At 41.1% G+C, this 19993-nt stretch overlaps 1 protein-coding gene across 3 annotated transcripts in view; it reads left to right on the plus strand.

Moving 5' to 3' along the window:
* SNX10 (sorting nexin 10) overlaps window positions 1–19993 on the plus strand; it is a 69452-nt gene that overhangs the window by 36603 nt on the left and 12856 nt on the right. For all 3 annotated transcript variants that reach the window (XM_024755077.1, XM_024755075.1, XM_024755076.1), the window contains exons 2-3: window positions 6650–6696; window positions 18746–18832. In XM_024755077.1, the coding sequence (XP_024610845.1) occupies window positions 6673–6696; window positions 18746–18832 (111 nt within the window). In that variant the 5' untranslated portion in view covers window positions 6650–6672. The remainder of the gene's footprint in view (window positions 1–6649; window positions 6697–18745; window positions 18833–19993) is intronic.

The following is a 19993-nucleotide window of genomic DNA, read 5'->3' on the forward strand; positions in this document are numbered from 1 at the left end:
TATATATATATATATATATATATACATGTACACTTTTTTTTCTTTTTCTTGTCTCTGGATTTCAAACCCTAAATTTGTCCTAGCATCATATTCATGACCATAAATGGAACCCATTGTAGAGATTATATCATAGAGATTAGCAAGTTAGTGGTTTCATTATTTTATGTGTTATGAACCAGTATTGTTTTAGACTGTTAACCCTCTTTAATATATTTTTGTGTATGTGTGATAAATGCTGGAAAAATTTAATGGTAATTTTATTTGTCTTTCCAACATTAACTGATTTTCAGATTTCTGCTTTTTTTTTCCATTTTGGTTTTACCTTTTTAAAGTTCTAAGATCAGACTGAGGAAGAACAGCTTGGGCCTGATTTACACATGGTTCTGCACACCTTGCCGGCCCTCCTCAAAAGTGCATGGCTGCCCCACTTCAATCCATTCTCATGTTTTGGTGTAGCTCTTTTTTTCTTTTTCTTTTTGGTTGAGCTCTTTTGATTGCACAAATTGGGATCTCCCTCAAGCTACCTCGAGTACGGGGTTGCTTATTGTAAGGACACTGTGCATGGGAACCCAGGAGACTCTGGGCACTTAAGCCACTGGGGAAGTAAGAACTCTGGGTTACAGCGCTGGCACCAGGCAGCCCTGCGGACATCAGCAGCTGAAGCGGGCTTCTGTAATTCAACTTTTCTGGTGGCCAGTTTCTTTAGTATCTCAAGAGATCTTTTATTTACGTCATGGCTTCTGTTTAAGTATACGCTCTGGTCCCTTAGAACTCCAGTTAAGACATCGTTATCTCTCCCTTTTCTCATCATCATTTCCTAGCTTCAGGACCCAGAGAACTGTCTAGTCTTGGTGCTTCCTAGCCTAAATGCTGGGAGGGAGCTGGTGCCCAGCCCTCCCTGCTTTCCATGCCAGGCCATGCCTCAGGCACCTGGCTAACCTGTGCATGGGCCTCCCTGGAGTCTAATGCCCATCACTGATGCTGTTTCCTGTGTCCGAGGAGGGCCCCCCAGGTGCTAGAAAACAGGGCTACCTGTAGAACTACCCCTCCAGCAAGACCCTGGCCAAGAACTTCCCCCTAGGGGAGATTTGGGAGGGCTATACTGGCCCCCCCTGCCCCGCCCCTATCCCCACTACAGACCTGCAAAGGACATAGGTAGCACCGAGAGCAGGTCTGGGAAAAACTGGCAGTAAATTAAACTTTGAATTTTAAATAACCCCACTGATGTCATATCCTTGTACAGATGAAAGTAAGAAGCCAGTGATTTTTTAAATTTAGGTAGAAAAATTGCTGAACATTTAGGAGGAAATGAAACAAACACTGAAAGTGAAATTAACTATTGTTTTTGTTGGAGGGGGGAATAATAAAAGTAATTGAATACATTGTTTACTATCTTTTTAAAAATATATGGTTTTCTGGGAGTTCCCTGGTGGTCCAGTGGTTAGGACTTGGTGCTTCCACTGCCGTAGGCCTGGTTGGGGAACTAAGATCCTGCATGCCGAGCCATATGGCAAAAAACCCATATATATATAGTTTCCTTTTTCTTTTCCCACTTTCTTATTGGGATGTAGTTGATTTATAATATTTCAGGTGTACAAAGTGATTCAGTCATATATATATACACACACACACACACACACACAGAGACATTTTCAGATTCTTTTCCATTATGGGTTATTACAAGATATTGATATAGTTTCCTGTGCTATACAATATCCTTGTTGTCTACCTATTTCATATATAGTAGTGTGTATCTGTTAATACCAAATTCCCAATTTATCCCTCCCCCAGCTTTGGTAACTGTAAGTTTGCTTTCTATGTCTGTGAGTCTATTTCTGTTTTGTAAATAAGTTCGTTTGTATCATCTTTTAAGATTCTGAATATAAGTGATATCATCATGGTTTTATTACTTTAACAAATGCATTGTAAACTTTTGGAAAAATACAGAAAAGAAGGAAATAAAACAGAAATGACCACTGTTGACTTGTCACATGTAGGCTTCGGTTCTTAAATAAATAAGTAAAGAAATAAAGACATATGTAAAAAGATCACTTAATACTTCTTGAACAGTCCCTATCATTTAGTATTCTTCTGTAACATAATTTGGAATGGCTACGAGGTGGTCTCTTATGCAGCCCTACCATAATTCACTTTTCCTAGTGTACTACTTATGGACATTTAGGTTTCTATTTTATTTGATTTTTTAAATGAAAAATACTGCATTGTGAACATTCATATAAAAATTATTTGCACATGTCTGACCAGTTTTTTTACGTTGAGATTCCAGATGTGGAATATTTGAGTCAAAGAACATAAGTAATTTAAAAATGCTTTCGGGGCTTCCCTGGTGGCGCAGTGGCTGAGAGTCCGCCTGCCGATGCAGGGCACACGGGTTCGTGCCCCGGTCCGGGAAGACCCCACATGCCACGCACGGAGCGGCTGGGCCCGTGAGCCATGGCCGCTGAGCCTGCGCGTCCGGAGCCTGTGCTCCGCAACGGGAGAGGCCACAACAGTGAGAGGCCCGCGTACTGCAAAAATAAATAAATAAATAAATAATGCTTTTGAAACATATGGCCAAATTGTCTTTGAGAAATATTGAAATAGCTCACATTCCTACCAGCAGCATTCAGTCTCATTTCCCATGATGCTTGCCAGCAATGGATATCATTGAAGAAACATTCTAATTTGATAGACAGAAATATGGCATCTCATTTTTATTTGCACTTACAGCAAGGTTAAACATTCGAAATAGATTATTGACCTTTTTATAAAAAAAATGTTACTTTTAATTGTGGTAAGAAACATAAAGTTTACCATTTTGCCTGTTTTAAGCATACAATTCAACAGTGTTGAGTATATTCACATTGTTGTGTAACAAGTCTCCAGATCTTTCTCATCTGGCAAAACTGAAACCCTATACTCATTAAACAAGAACTCGCCATTTCCCCTTTCTCCCAACCCTGGCAACCACCGTTCTACTTTCTGTTTCAAGGTTAGCTGGGGTCAGCTCTCCACACTGGTTCCTGTAAGTCTTTCAGTGAGGCAAGAATTCTCCATATCCATTATTTTGACAGGCATAGGGGCTAGCCTGGGGAATTTGGAAATCTAAACAAATGAAAAATTTTACAACCCACCAGGAGGGCATAGTTTATCAGGGGGCAGTTTCTGACTAGCGGCTTCTGTTTGCTAAATTATAGACATCTAACCTATTCTCTCAAACCATTCTATGGTGCTATCATTTAATTTCCTTCCCCCCATCAGTAAATGCCATGGCAAGGTCCAGTACCTGATGACATTTTCTATTGGGTTATAAAGGTAGCATCTTTTCATATGTTTGAATCTGCTGTTTATTTTACATGAAGTAAAACTCTTCCATAATTTATGTTTGAGTCATTATTTCTTCTGTTGAATAACAAAAATTCAACCAAGTAGATTTAAAGATCTAATTAACATTATTGAACGATTCATGAATTGGGCAGCATCCCATCTAGCAAGTAGAGGGGAGCTCCAGAGGGCTGCAGAGAGGGGGAGGTTTTCAAAGGCAAGACAAGCCGTAAACAAACAAAAAGATTATTTCTGGCTTAAGTAACCTCCCTATGGGGGACAGAAGGAGTTACCTCATCTTCCTTTGGGGGGATCAAAAGAGTGACCTAATTGGTGCTGACTTGAAAATTTCACATTTTCTAGTTGGGATTACATTCCTGGGGAAGGTTGTAATGGCAGTTTGGTTAGGTATTAAGTCTTGGTTTTGGCATAGGTGTCTCCATTTTGGGCCTGTCATTTCTTTTTTAATAATTCTGATAGAATTATTGTGTTTATTTTTAAATGATAGTTACCTGAAAAAGTGTAAAATTAATTTGTGTTCACTGGAAAAATTCAAACAATGTGGAAGTGGATGGAGTGGAAAATGAAAGTCTTCTCCCCTCTAACCCCACCCCCATCCCTCTATCCCGCTTTAAAATATTAAAGCTTGACTGTGTTCTCTGTGATGTTTTGGAGCCAGTTTAAACTTTCAGCTTCCTATTTGTACAATTTGACTTGGTCTCTAGCATCTCAGGTGGCCAATGCCCTGTGAGAACTGTTGAATCCTCCTGCCTTGGGTGGGGGTGGGTGAAAATCTCAAGTCCTTTGGGGAGAATTAAAGACCCCAAATGTGAACCATTTGTCCAGCCACACAGTCATGGAGGCAGCCTCAGGCAATGGGAAGACCTGGGCTGGGAAGCAGACTGACTTGAGTTCACACTGGACTAATTGAGCTCTCTCCCTCCCTGTGTGACCTGGGGCAACCTGCTCCCTCCAGCCTTCTGTTTTCTTACCTGTAAAGTGAGGACACTGAAATCTCCCTCACAGAATAGTTGTGAAGTTTACACAAGAAAACGCAGATGTGCTTTGTTGGAGACATTCAGTCATCTGGGAGAAAGAGAATATACAAATACTATGATGCAAGTGAGGTTCATGCCAGCAGGGACGGGCACAACACGCTGTGTAATGGGGGTGAAGAGCCGGGGCAGGAGCGGGGAAGGGGGTGGGAGTTGGCAGGACGATCTGGAAGGGGTGGAGGCTTGGGGTCAAGGACCCACCCGATCAGTGTTTCGGCAGAATCCCAAGATGGATGTCACCCATGGCCTAGCCTTCAGCCGATGCAGGGATTCCTTCAATAACCTGAACTCTCGAGCTGCTCCTCCTTCCAGCATCCGCCCCTTTGCACACGCCAGTCCCTCTGCTTAAAATGCCTTTCTCCTGTAGCCTTCCTGGCTAAATGACACCACCCTTTAGGCCTCAGCCTAAGTGCCACTTTCTCAGTACAGCCTTCCCAGGCGACACTCCCCCACCTCCCCATTTATTCTTTCCGTTCTTTCAAGAGGCTGTCCTTTCCTTTCCTTTCCTATCATTTCTATACTATATTTATGAAGTCATCTCGTAAGCTCTGAGTCTGCTCTGCCCTCCACTGTGTGTCCCACTCCTACTCCAGCACGTGGCACATAAATACCGAGCGAGTGAGTGAGTGAATGAATGAATTCCCCCTTCCCCAGCTACGTTCCCAGCCTACCTTTCTAGTCTAATCCCCAGAGAGCCTCTCCGTATTAGTTTCCTGTGGCTGCCATAAGAAATTACCACAAACTTTGTGGCTTAAAACAACAGAAATTTATTCTCTTCACCATTCCTGAGGCCAGAAATTTGAAATCAAGGTGTTGGCAGGACTGTGCTGCCTCCGTAGGCTCTAGGAGAGAAGGTTTTCTTGTTCTTCCAGCTTCTGGTGACTCCAGGTGTCCTTGGCTTGTGGCTGCATCACTCCAGTCTCTGCCTCCATCTTCACATGGCCTTCTCCTCTGTGTGTGGATGATTTCTTCTCTTCTGTCTCTTATAAGAAGGACACTTGTCATTGGATTTGGGGCCCACCCACCTGCAAAGACACCTTTTCCAAATAAGATCACCTTCACAGGTTCCAGAGGTTAGGATGCAGACCTACCTTTTTGGCAGCTTCCCACCTCCCATGAAGCCTTTCCCTCAGCTGAACTGGCCTGGTCCCCATCTCTGGATTGTCCATCATGCTTTTCCCCCATCCTCTGTGTATGCCACTGTCACACCTCTTCCTCCTCTTTCCGTGAACGTTGAAATTCCCCTGTGGGTCCTCTTGCTCGCTCACTCACTCTGGCTGAAAGGACCTTCCTTCCCCTTGGAAGCACAGCCACTGCTCACGGTGCGGCTCGCTCACCTCCTTCGGGAGCTCTTTCCTCTGCCTGCTCTGGGTTCTCCTCCCCGACACCCACCATGTGGGGAGCACCCACGTACTTCCTCGTATTCCCTACAGTGCCAGGGATGTTCGTGGAGACTCAGGAAATACTTGTGGATGATAATAATCATCTGGAAAGTGGGGTCAGACTTACATTATCAAAATAAAGGCAAATCGTGACCATGCAGCCATAGCCACCTTTCTGTTGTAAAATACATGTGCATGCATATAGTGAGGGGATTAATTTTTTTTTTTTTTTTTTGGCATGGAGTAGGTGTTAAGTCCAACTAACTAAGTGGGGTTTTAAGGAACAATAGACAGTCTTAGGAACATGCAGGGCCTGGAATCAGCCGAGTGGCTGACTGCACTGACTGAGGCTCAGAATCAAGTTTCCCACCTTCATCCCTCTTGGGGCCACACCATCTCTTATCTGAACTCTGGAGTAGTTTAAATGTCACAGGAGTGACTTGTCCCTTGAAAGCTTGGGTTGCTGGTGAAACCGTCAGGGCTGTTCTCAGTGGTGGATCTCTGGGCACCTTTTCCATTCTCCTCACCTCACTGCCAACCAGCATCCCCTGCTGCCCCTCATGGCCCTCTGCTCCCCAACATCTCCAGCCTCCTCTGATTTCCCCAAGCTCCAACTCCAGCCTGACCCTGCCTGGCCTTCAGTTTGAGGGCCGGTCATCATCTGGCTGTCTTGGCCTTGCTGTATCCTAAACTCCCAATTCCCAGGTGGACCGATGTTCCCCTTGGTTGGGTCAGCAGGAGACAGGGTTAGGGGAGAAGCACAGGTATACTTTTCAGAACTGTGGGAGGGCAGGCTCTCAGGGGGGATCTGGGTGGGAGGCCCTGAGAGGCATATCTGCTCCTGTATGTAGGTTCCAAATCACTGAGTGTTGGTATCTTATTTTTCAGATCGATCGTGTCCTGTGTTGAAGATGTTTCCAGAACAGCAGAAAGAGGTATGTCATCAGAAATCCCCCAATATATAATACACATGCTTTAACTCACTACAGGTTAGTTCTTCATTCTCTGACCATAAATCTGCAGAGGAGAGTCAAGATACCACAGGACGTCATAGAAGGGGGTTAATGAAAGAACAAAACAGCTGCCCTCCTGAACCTCCTGACCCCCACTCCCCAGCATCCGTGCAGTCTTCTTGGCCCTACCCAGTACGAAGACCAGGCATGCTTCTTCCTTGTCCCTGTGTTAAACAGTACTGGGACCAAGGTGCTTGCTTCAGGAAATGCCTTCTCTGTGAAGGTGGCCAAACTGCAAGCCTCCACACTGCCCTCACTTCTGATACCAATTTCAAATTTGGAGGTTCCCCAGACCATCTTCAGTTTTGAAAATTCACAAGAAAGACTCACAGAACTCACTGAGAGCAGTTATACTCACTGTTATGGTTTATTACAGGGAAAGGATACCAGTTAGAACCAGCTGAAGGGAGAGATGCAGAGGGCCAGGTTGGGAAGGGGCCCAAATGCAGAGTTACTGCTTATTCTCTCCACAAGAAGTCAGTGTGTGATAATTTCCACAGGGAAGCTCCCCTGTGCCTTTGGTGTCCAGAGTTTTTATTGGGGCTCATCCTGCCTGCATGGCCGACCTTTTTGTCTGCTCCTCCTGGGATCAGGCTAATACCTTTAGTCTCTAGTTCCTCCAGAGGTCACAGCTGATACAGCGTGGCCCTAAGCCTCCATCATATTCACATTGTTAGACTGTCCAGTGGCCAAACCCAGGCAAACAAAGATACTCTTGTCAGGCAAGACATTCCAGGGGCGTAGAGATCACCTCCCAGAAGCCAAGGGCAGAGGACAGACCTCCTTTCAGGTAAGCTGAATGCTTCACTACACACCTGTATTGGCCTGAGAGCAGAGCTGTGCTGACAGCCGGCACTATTCCAGAGGCACATTTTAAAAATTGTTCTTGGGGGGAGAAAGCTCCCCATGAAAGCAACAAAGACGTTTTTCCAATGAGAAGCCTTTTTTTTTTTTTTGCTTGGCTGGTTTAATCACGATTTTTAAAGTTCATTTCAGTTAATAAAAACGAGACACAGACTTTAACCAACTGCATAAAGAAAGCATTATATTGACCTTACAAAGTCCTTTATTATAACTAATTATATAATAATATTATAACATTAAGCAGTTTTAAACTGGAAAGTCCTTCAATTGAAAAGGAAAATACCGTTAAGTTGAGAAAGGGGTATAATGCCCAGAAATATACTTGAGTCTCTGTCAGCAAGAAATAAGCACAGCAAGACCAGATTCTGGATGTGCTGTAACATACTACTGTCCACCACATATCAATTCATTTTCTATGTGTGGCCAGAATTTCTTGGTTTCTCTCACGTTGCTCTTAGAACAAAGTCCACACTCCTCAGTGTGGTTTCCAAGGCCCTGTGTGATCCGACCCTGCTTCTTTCTCCAGGCTCGTCTCCTGCTTCTCCCTCCACCCAGTGCCCTTCTCACGCCTTATTCTGGAAACTTGATTGCTCTGTGTGCCCTGGGCCCCTGGGCTTTCACAGATGTTTTTCCTACTGCCTGGAATAATCTCTCTCCCCAGCCTTCACACCACCTTGACAGGCTGACGACTCCTTATCTTTCAGGCCTCAGCTTAGAAGTCAAGGAGAGGCTTTCCTAAAGCCTCAATTATCAAGATATTTTTATCTCAGCAGCTACCCCATCAGCACCCTGTAGTTAATGCCAGTTAGAAGTGGAGGAGGTTTTGGTTAAGCCTTTAAATATCCTAGTGGCTGGTGGTGGTTTAGTGGAAAAGAGTTCAAGTCCCACCTAACTGCATATATAAGGGCTGAATGCAATATCACTGATTGTTCTAGAATCTAGACCAGGGGGGCAGTGTGTGTGTGTAAGCCCTTTGCACTTGGTGCCCACAGGAGACATTACTAATTAATCGTAAGGTTGACATGTGAATTGACACCCAGTTACCATCCTTGTTCAAGATGCAAATGGCCCAGGACTGACATCTTGGTTCTACCTAAGCTGGTAGAGCCAGTTTAGAAGTTTGGTAAAAAAAAATTTTTTAAGATGGGGGGGTAGAGTGGGGAGTCGATTGCAGTCTCTCTTGTTAAAATAGCTTTATTACCGCAATAAATCTAGAGAGAGGAGAACAGGGAGGGAGAGGCTCCCTTGTTAGCTAAACATGTTCCATTTGCACATTGGTTTGAATTCCCACGAGAGCAGTATCTGTGCTGATGGATCTTCCCTGTAAAAAGGCCTTGGCATCAGGCCATTGTAAAATTAAAATGAATTCAGATTCATTCGTGCATGCAGCTTTAATTTACAATTAAAATATTATGGTTACATATTTTAATAAGAATAATTAGGTGGGCCCAACTGAATCAACTCTTCTGTTTAATGAGACAGAACCCGGAACCCTAATGAAAAGGCAGGTGGCTGTGACAGGAAACGCGTTTCAGACGGCATCTTGTGTGGAGCCAGGCGTTTTCATTCTCTTTATATTCTAACACCCAGAATGAACAGGTTGATCTTCCTGCATCACTAAGGACCTTTGGATTCAGCCACATTGAGCTCATCTTATGTGATATGTAAATAAGCAGTTTATGCTCTTTCATGGAGTCTGACATTCTGGCCCCTCCAATGAACTGTGTTTGTGCCTCTGCCCAGGGCTGGCATGGTGTAAGTGGGATAGTCCTACATATGTGATGTGACTGGAAGGGTGGGCTGAAACCTCTCTTCTCTCTCTCTCTCTGTGTGTGTGTGTGTGTGTGTGTGTGTGTGTGTGTATCTCCCCAGCTCTCCTGGATCATGATGGCTGAATTCTACCTTTAGAGATTCATACCTTTTGTATAAGAGTTTTTTCTCCTTCAAAATGTACATACTTTATATTGGATATAATGGCAATTAGCATTTATTGACACTTGAGTGACAGTAAATCTACAGCTCCGTGGCAGGAGATACCTTGAGTGGAGCAGAACCAAGTGGGCCCAGGACAGTTCCAGGCACCGTGAGGACCCTGCCACACAGGGCCCTACAGGGAGAGATGGGAAGGATGTGTTGCTGTTTTGGACATGTTGGCTCTAAGCTTAACATTTAAGTGTTCAAGATACACTTACACTGATTGATGGTAACATTTTGGGCTTGCTCTAGGAAAGCATGGTTTTAATATTGATTTCTGATTGGAAACTGACTGAGCTGGGACCCGTGAGTAACATCAAAGGGCATCCCATAAGCAACGCCTCCACCTGGTGTCCTGCGATGCTGGGGACTTTGAAGGGAAGTGACAAGACAAGACCCTTTCCTAATCCCCAAAACTCAATTTGTTCTTCCTTCCTCCTTTCCTCCCTGCCTATGTGACGTGATGTAATAATGGGGAAAACTGGGTATGGGATATATGGGAATTCTCTACTGTTTTTGAACAATTTTTCTGTATATTTAAAACTGCTCTAAAACAGTTAATTTTAAAACAGATAACATTGAATTATATGTGCTCACACATAAAGATTTCTAAAAGACTGCAATGAATAAATCAAGGTACAAAACAGTATTTACAGTGTGCTCCCATTTGCATTAAAAATTATATATACATGTATATACACACACATATATATACATATATGTGCCGATTATGTGTATAACAGAAGAAGTATATAAAAGTCCTAGATAGGCTGGCAAGAAACTGGAAGTCCAGTAGGAGGGGGACTTCATTTTCATGGTGTTCTCATCTGTACTTGAAATGATCTCTCTCTCTTTCTTTAACCACATACGTATTTTATTTTTATAATAATGAAAAAATCTTATTTTTCAAAGGTAGATAAGTATTGGGATGTCATTATGTTAACGGTGTCAGTACCTGTTGAACTCATGGTTAACACTTTCAGATTCATGTTTCTGACTTACTTTTGCTTTCAAGTGCCACATGTGTCTCTTTTCATAGAGCAGTCCCCTTGAGATGACCTCTTCCCTTCTTCCCTTCCTCCCTTCCTTCTCTTCCTTTACTGGTTTTAACTTTTCATCATAAATTTTAAACATACACAAAGTAGAGAGACTAATATAATGAGCCCTTATGTACCTGGGGGTTCAAGAGTTAACACGTTATTAATTCATGACCAAGCTATCGCCCCACCGCCACCCATTCCCTCCTGCTACCACACAGTGAATTATCTGAAACGAATTTTAGGCATAGTGTAATTTCATCTGTCAATATTTTAGTATGCTTTTATAACAAATGACCCTTCTTAGAAACAAACCACATTATCATACCTTAAATAATTAACATTAATTCCTTCATATCATCAAATAGTCAGTGTTCAAGTCTCCCTGATTACGTTGAAAAAAAAATTGTATATTTGGTTGTTCTAATCATGATCCAAATAGGAACTACACATTGCATTTGGTTAATATATTGCTTAAAACCTCTCATTCTGCCCATTTTCCCCCTTGTGCAATTTATTTGTTGAAGAAACTGCGTCTTTTGACCTACAGATGATTTCACATTCTGGATTTTGCTGATCGTGTCCTTGTGGTGTAGTTTAACACAGGTTGGTAATTATTTCTTGTTGTAAAAGATGAGTTTTTCCCACTAATGTATCATGAAATACAAAGGGGTAACTCTCCTTAATTCTGGACACTGCTTGTGTAAAGAAACTCATAACATCATGAATTATTATAAGTCATGTAAAAGGCAGGTCTAGTTGAATTTCACTCACAGCTATTTATCCCGACGTAATAAAAGCTTTCTTAAAAGTCATCGTTCAGAACTGCCAGGGAACGGCATTTAAACACACTCCAAGCTATAAAGTGACAAGTAACATTCCTTGGAGGATGTCTTTTAGGTTATTTGTCATAAATATTATTAGGAAATAAAGGAAGGTTGCTTGATACATTCCTTCTGCCTTTCAAGCATGTTATTTGTAGAGAATGTAGTGTGTGTGAAAGGGGCTAAATTTTAGTTTTGAGATTGTTATGGGGGAGCCCTGGATAGAACCCTGGTGAATAAGACATTGGTTAAATGTCAGTGCCTCGCTCAGAACCAGGACTCAATGCATTTTAATTGAATGAATGAGTCTCCAGTTCAAATACATAAACATATAAAATGGGTATATACTTTGGAATAGGATAAAAACGGCCTGAGAAAGTGAGCATAAAATGAAACAAGTTTTCATTTTTATGGTAGAAGATTCTCATCAAGGCTATGAAAAACTAATACTAACACCTAGAGATTCTTTGTTTGTTAGCTTTTGTCTGTACTCATCTTTTTGTAATAAGAATAAATATTTTTACAGTTAGCACACAGTTATGTTTACTGTACTATAAAAATAGTAGAAACTGTGATAGGTATGTAGTGACATATCATTGTGGTGTTAATTTGCATTTCCCCTAGTGGCTAATGATTTTGAACATCTTTTCATGCGCTTGTTTGCTATCTGTATGTCTTCCTTGGTGAAATGCCTTTTCATATGTTTTGCCTATTTTCTAATTGAATTCTTTGTTTTTTTTTTTTTTGCGGTACGCGGGCCTCTCGCTGTTGTGGCCCCTCCCGTTGCGGAGCACAGGCTCCGGACGCGCAGGCTCAGTGGCCATGGCTCACGGGCCCAGCTGCTCCGCGGCATGTGGGATCTTCCCAGACCAGGGAACGAACCTGTGTCCCCTGCATCGGCAGGCGGACTCTCAACCACTGCGCCACCAGGGAAGCCCTCTTTGTTTTTTTTTACATGTTGAGTTTTGAGAGTTCTTTATGTATTCTAGCTACAAGTCCTTTGAGGGATGAGTGATTTGCAGATATTTTCCAGCCTGTAATTTTTCTTTTCAACCTCTTCACAGGAGGTGCAGAGCAAAGGTTTTTAGGTTTGGCGAGGTCTAATTTAGCTCTCTTTCCTTACGTGGATTATCATTTCGGTGTCAAGTCTAAGAACTCTCTCTAATCATAGGTCGCAAAGATTTTCTCCTATGTTTTTTTCTAAAAGTTTTATGGTTTTATGTTTCCATTTAAATCTACGGTCCATTTTGAGTTAATTTTTATGTAAGGGGCAAAGTTCAGGTCAAGGTTCATCTTTTGGCCTGGGGATGTCCAGTTGGTCCAGAGCCACTTGTTGAAAAGGCTATCTCTCCTCCATTGAATTATTTTTACACCCTTGTCTAAAATCAGTTGGGCATACTTGCATAAGTCCATTTCTGGGTTTTCTATTCTGTTCCATTGACCTGTGCCCCTCTACCCGTACCACACTATCCTGATTACTATAACTGTATAGTAAGCCTTAACATCAGGAAGAAGGATTCCTCCTACTTTATTCTCTTTCAGAATTATTTTGACTATTCTAGGGTCTTTTCCTTTCCATGTAAATTTTAGAATAAGGTCAGCTGTGTCTTCAAAAATCTGGCTGGGACTTTTACAGGAATTGCATTAAACTTATAGATCAATTTGGGGAGAATTTATCTCTTTACTATGTTGACTCTTCCAATACATGAACACAGTATAGAATATACTTACACAGATATATACAAAGAAGTCTATACTTCTTCGATTTCTTTCAATAGCATCTTATAGTTTTCAGCATACAGAACCTGTACATCCTTTGGTTTTGAATCTTCTTTATAATCAGTTGGTTAATTCTCAGACATTTCATGAGCACTTACTAATGAGTGCCAATACTGTGCTTGGTGCTAGAGATATAAAGATGAAATACAAGGCCTTTGAGAAGCTAGTGGGACAGAGTTTCAGAAGAACATGTTGTTTGAATTGATGTTTTAGCTAATAGCAAAGAAAATAATTTTTTCCCCTCCAAAATAATGCACTTTGGTGAAATTGGAAATATAGTGAAATCGGAGATTTATTATTTATTGTTAAAGAAGCACCCAGTAGAACACATTTGAGGGCACAGGCTTTGGAGCAAGGCAGACCAGAGTTTGAAACCCAGCTCAGCCTGTTGGCCATTTGACTTTGGGCCAGTTGCTTAAGCTTAAGAAGCCTTATTTTTCTTATCTGTAAAAAGGGAGGTGATAATATTACTGACCTCTTAGGATTGTCATAAAGATTAAAGGAAAACATGTATAAAGCACTTACCACAGTGCCTGGCACATGCACGTGCCTTGTTCAGTATGGTTATTTTTATTGTTGATTTATTGTCATATATCAGGGCTAAGGAAAAAAAGACGAGGTAGATGGATAAATGGATAAAGGTTGAACCTGGGGTGGGAGTTGGGGAGGGAAGGGGGTACACTGAAATTGAAGAGTGATTATTACAAGACAACACAGGAATTAGACTTTCAAAGAGTGCAGTTCTCTTTCTTCAGAAGTTTGTTTTCACATGGAGAACCGTAGGGATCAGTTAGCTTAAGTTTTTAATTCTACCCTGCCTGATTTCTTCCTTCATACTAGATATAATCATTAGGCCCAAGAAGTCATTAAAGTGTTTAATAAGGTTATTAAATTGACTAACTGCTGCTACTGAAGCAATTTTCATAGGAAATCCATATGATCCTAGTTATGGAACCTGGAGCTGTCATTTGTGGCTGACAGGCTGTCAACATTCCTTTGAAGGATGGTGGGCAGCATCATGAGGGATGCGTCTAATTAAGAGATTACAGGTGAACCTTGGCTTCCTGGGTGTGCTATCCGTAGCTGGAAGTATCGTGAAACTTCACTAATTCCTACTAATTGCAGATTGGGGGAGGGGGACCCATCTGAATTATAGAATATTTTAAAATAAATGTACGTTTATTACTTTCAAGTACATATTTTAACTCCAACGATGCAAACAAATCGTTGTGTGGTACAAGTCTTAGGGGACTCAAGTTATTGGTGCTCTCAGAATGATTTTCAATTATTTCTATGTAAATAGGTGCTTCTGGAGTTCGTTAGGGGCTTGAAAACAGTTCATTCTCATAGACCTTAAACACTGCTCTTGTAGCCACGCGCTGTTAACTGGCACATGCTTAGAGGAAGGGGTTTGTTAAATGAAGATAAACTTTAGACCAGCTGCTAAATAACATCATTAATTCATGGAGTCCAAGAACCCAAGTGGATGAGGTTTTTATTTCAGTTGAAGTTTGATCTCATCTTTTTTTTTTTTTCCTGAAGCCAGTTCATTTATTCCTGCAGACATGCATTTATTCATTAAGTGATATTAATGGACTGCATTGGGTGTGCCAGGCGCTCAAGTCATGCTGGGCAGCCTGAGCTACCCTAAAGGAGCTTAGCATCTAGTGGAGGAGGCCTGCAGGTCATTATAGTGCAGTAAGGCGTGGTGAAGAGGGAAGAGGCCCAAGGTCTGCCCAGAGACAGTAGGGGCTTGGAGTAGAGTCAAATTAATCAGACTGGGTGAATCTGAGGATTTCCAGAGGAATTCCAGAAGGATTTCTAGAGACTGAGTTGCCTTTTGAAAATGGATTGGAGTTAGCAGAAAATAAAAGAAAGAACCAGATGATGGCGATGAAGGAAAAAGCAGAAACTGGGGTGAGGACAGCAGTGCAGGCAGAGAGAACAGCATGTTCAAAGGCATGCAGGTGTGAAATTGCATGCTGTGTATGGGGATGTAAGCTTCGCCTTTGGAGATGAGGAGAGTGAAAATCATGAAAGGCTATATTGTGCTAACTACAGAGTTTGAACTTGATCTCGAAGGTTATGGGGCAGGTTTTGTAGGATTTTCAGCAGGAAAATGACACCATCAGATGTGTGCTTTGGAGCCATTCTTGTTTTGGTGTGGGGGATGAATTACGGGCCCAGGGATCAATTAGCAGCCCCTGCATTAATGTTGGGCAAGCAGTCCTTGGCTCAAAGCACGCACAGAGGGAATAGAGTTGTGGGTGGGTCAAAGAAGGGTGAATCTGGAGGACGTGGTCAGTGAGTCAGATAGAGAAGTCTGGGGAAACTCTGGGTTTCTGGCTGGGGTTGCTGGGGATGAGATGAAGAGGAGGATGTGGGATGGGTGTGGACTCTGTGCTCGTGGGATGTCCCAGTGAGCTGTCTAGGCAGGAGGTTGGATACGTGGGGAGATGCCTGGACTGGGATGGAGAGAGAATCATCAGCTCACGCTGAGCACTTGAAACCATATGTTTGGATGAGGTCATCCTAGAATCCTAACAGGGTGTGAAGAACAGCAGCCTGGGATGGCTCTCAGGGCAACAGCAACGTTGAAGGGAACGAGAAGGAAGAAAGTTCGCCATTTAGCACTTCAACCAAGTTAAAGATTTTCAGGATTGAAAAAGCATTTGGAGCCTTAGCACCACAGTTAATTTTGAGTGTTCATTTAAAGTGCATTGCTGTGTTCTTAGGAGATTCTTTTTCCAGCATGGCTTTAGAACATGTTTTCAACATATCTTTCCTGCATAAAGATTAGTCATAATGAGTAATAATAATGGTACAATCCAAGAATTACAATCCACTAAGATGAGGACAGTAGATTCTTTACTGTAGAATCTACAGTGTTCATTATGATGTTCATTCCTTTTACAAATATCACGAGGGGCCTGCTCCAAGCAATTTCTGTGAAATCTTTAGGTCACTCTGCCTTTCACTGAAAAATTACAGTATTAAAGTGTTTGCAACTAGGTTCTTAAATTAATAAATTTTTACTTAAAAAAAGGTATTCATCTGGATTAGCTTTTCTGAATCACTTATTGCCAAGGTCTATGGGAAGACCTCTGTGCTCTGGGTTTATAAGCATCTTCCTTTCTACGTAATAATAGTTGACTTTCATGTAGCACTTAATGAAAGTTTTCCCAGTGCTCTCACAGGTATTTTTTAATTTGATCCTCCTAACCAACAGTTGAGATGGGCCGGACAGGCATCATTCCTATTTTCCTGATGTAGAAGCGGAGGCTCAGTGAATAAGTTCATAATTTAGGAAGTAAGTGCATCAGAATTTACCCCTGGTCTTGTGACCACAATTTCAGTGCTCTTTCCATGAAAAGGGACATGTTACTCAAAGTGCAGATGTCAGTAGTTAGACAGTAGCGAACAAATACAGGGGAAAGAGTCCTGATTTTTTTGAGAACTATTTGTCATTACTACCATCTTCAATTAATAATATGTTGAGTGTTCAAGGGGTCTGTGATGCTGTGGTAATTGTGGACTTTATAATTTTAGTTCAGAAACCTTTTTTTAAATGACAGGTTTGTAGAAAATTGACAAATGCATTTCTTTGTCTTTTCATTTTTGTTTAACCTGAGTGGAGGCCCACTATTTCAGTAACAGGTGCATATCTTCTACTGTTAATATGGAACATTGAGCTGTTGGAAATATTTAATTTCCCCTGTGGGATATTCAAGAACTTCTGCCTCTCCAGTGGAAAAGTGGAGCTGCCAGCACCCTGTGAGGGAGTGTGGCTTACATGTGACCTGATGACTAGCAGCCTTCTCCCTTAGGCTGGCTTAACGGGGGTAGGATAACCTTGTCAGCCCTTGTCAACATTCTCCCTTGCCCTGAGTGTGTTGGGGGCATTTGGAGGGTTAGATGTCGTCTACCCTGGATTCTGGTCTTCTCTCCTATTCCTGACCTATTTGTCCTTCTGTTCATTGATTCATTGGTGATTGATTCACTCCTTCTAAGAACTATGGATGTGTGAAAAGCACTCTGGGAAAATGAGTTACACACAGACACACACACACACACGCACTAAGGGCAGGGTGCATGGGTTCTGTTTCATGTCCACCTCTGGGCAGGATCTATTTTACCCTGACCCAATCACACTATATGTAAGAGGGCTTCTTACTAACAATTGTCTTTATAGTCCCTCTTATAATTTAGAATACGCTTTTAAGAAAAAATGGCCAAAACGTTTAGAGTATTGTTATAGTGTTGTCTTGTTTTTATTGTCTGTCTTCTAAATGACTTTAAGAATACATAATGAAAAGATTTTAAAATAAGACTTTTTGGAACATTAACTCATCATCCCTGTATATATACTGAGGGCAAGCAGTGGGGCAGAAGTGTCCAATGCAAGAGCAAAGCATTACTTTAGAAGGTGAACTTGATAGGTGGCAAAAGCGATTTAAGGGAATGTGGACTATTTTTCTCCTCTCTTAATCCTCTGTCCTGAAAAATTCTCATTTTATTATCTGCGTAACAGAATGGAGGTGCTCTGTCCAGAAAACCTCATAATCTTTTTTCTTCTGCTGCTCTAGAGCACTGACGGCCTGCTTTTCAGATGTGCCAAAGCAAAGCAGTAAGGAATGCCTAAAATTTCAGCCCTGAAGTCTTTTTTCAAAACAAAAAGTTAAAATAGTTAAAATGAAATTCAGTTAGCAATGAATTGTTGTGCCAAACATAACACTCTTTTTGTTGTACGTTTTCATATTTTAAAATTAAGCTGATTTAATGAAGAGCACTTTTTAAAAAAAAGATTGTATTTAAAATTTTACCCCCTATTTCCTGTTCTCACTATCTTTAAAAAGGAACAAAATGATCTACTTTGTATTTTTTTTAACTTTTCTAACTCTTATCTGTAACATGAGGTTGTTATGAAGATGAAATGATTTACTACATGGGAAGGTATATTTTAAAAATAGAAGAGGGTGTCAAAGGTGCTCATCTTTCTGTTACTAAGTAGTGCTTATTCTCAGGAAGTTGGGGTGCACACACAACGTCGTTTTCAGCTCGACCTTTGTCACTCTTTCTTGTGTTCTAGCAAGTGATTTATCAGGCAGGGCCTATAGTTTTAATTCAGAGAAATGAAGAAAGTAAGAAATGACCACTTTTACAACTTGATAAAAACGTGAACCTATTTTTCATGATGCAAAATTAAAAATTAGTTTTAGAGTATCTGTTCTCATTGTCTTCACATAACCTGTAAAACTATCCAAAAGTGCACCCAGCTTGGTTTTGCGTTATTGTAAAAATTCCATTTGTGGCAACAGCGTTTTTTAGACTTCCTGTGGTGCTTGATTCATTAACTTCTTGTTTTTTAAAGGATTACAACCACATCGGTTAAAGTTTATTTCAGTTTTGTTCTTGTACAGTCATTTCTCTCAGCCCTTCTTAGCCCTACTTGCAATTCTGAAACCTGTTTCTTTGCTTGTGATGCCCTTACAGGAATTTGTAAGTGTTTGGGTTCGAGATCCTAGGATTCAGAAGGAAGACTTCTGGCATTCTTATATTGACTATGAGATATGTATTCATGTAAGTATGCCGTCAGTAGTCCATAGAAATCATAGTAATTTTTAGGTAGCATACATTTGATGGGATACTATGATATACTTATAATTGAAATCTATAAACATTTTTCTAATTCAAAGAACTGAATTTGAATGATTACAATTAGTGCTTGTCTCTTAAATGAAGTAGTACGATGGTTCCTAAAGTTCTTTATTTGAATTCCTTAGTGTACCTTTGTTAATATTTTAATGTTTATTGCCTTCATGTATGAAGATGTGAATACATCTAAAATGCAGAAAGAGTTTTTATAGCTCATTAATGGTATTTCTTTATGATCTGTTATAGCATATTTCTGGAGACTATATTGCCTGATAAATCTTAGGTTTTGAGAGGATGTAAAGTTCTCTGGAAAAGAGATGTGCAGTGTTTTATATGTAGAACAGGAAAGTAGGAAATGAATATATGGAATTATTTTGCCTTGGTCTCAATTCTGAGTAATTCAGTAAATGACTAGAAATGGCTTACTTTACTTGGAAATAGTACTGTATCACAATCTCTTGAACAGTGGTGTGTCGCCTCCTCTGATTATCTTGAATGAGGGTCAGCAATCTTTTTCTGGAAAAGGCCAGGTAGTAAATATCTTTGGCTTTGTGGGCCATACAGACTCTCAAAATTACTCAGCTCTGTTGTTGTAGGGTGAAAGTAGCCATCAACAATACATAAATGAGAGTGTAATTGTGTTCCAATAAAAATTTATTAGTGAAGACAGGTGGCGGCTGGATTTGGCCCGCAGGTGCGTATAGTTTATTGGCCCTTGATCATGAAGATAGTCACTTCTTTTACCTAATTTAGTCCAGACTTTTCTTGAGAGCATAGAAACGGGCTCAGATTTTATCTGTGACTGTATAGAACAGGTGAGATAAAATTTAACCATCCTTTGATCTTCACATTGTTAATAGCTACATTGGTATATTGGGTAACCAGATACCACCCACAAAACTTCTCTTTTTTCTCCTTTCTTCCCTTTTTTCTTTCAAAGTTCCCCAACTTGGAAAATAAAGTAAAAATTCAGAACTGCTTTCTTTGATGATTGTGTTGAAGCCCATTGCCAGGGTATGCCTTGTATTTTTTTTTTTTTTTTTTTTTTTTTCGGTACGGGGGCCCTCCCCCCCGTGGGCCCCCCCC

The sequence above is a fragment of the Neophocaena asiaeorientalis genome, unplaced genomic scaffold (assembly GCF_003031525.2).
Source record: "Neophocaena asiaeorientalis asiaeorientalis breed wild unplaced genomic scaffold, Neophocaena_asiaeorientalis_V1.1 scaffold36, whole genome shotgun sequence".
Lineage (NCBI taxonomy): Eukaryota > Metazoa > Chordata > Mammalia > Artiodactyla > Phocoenidae > Neophocaena > Neophocaena asiaeorientalis.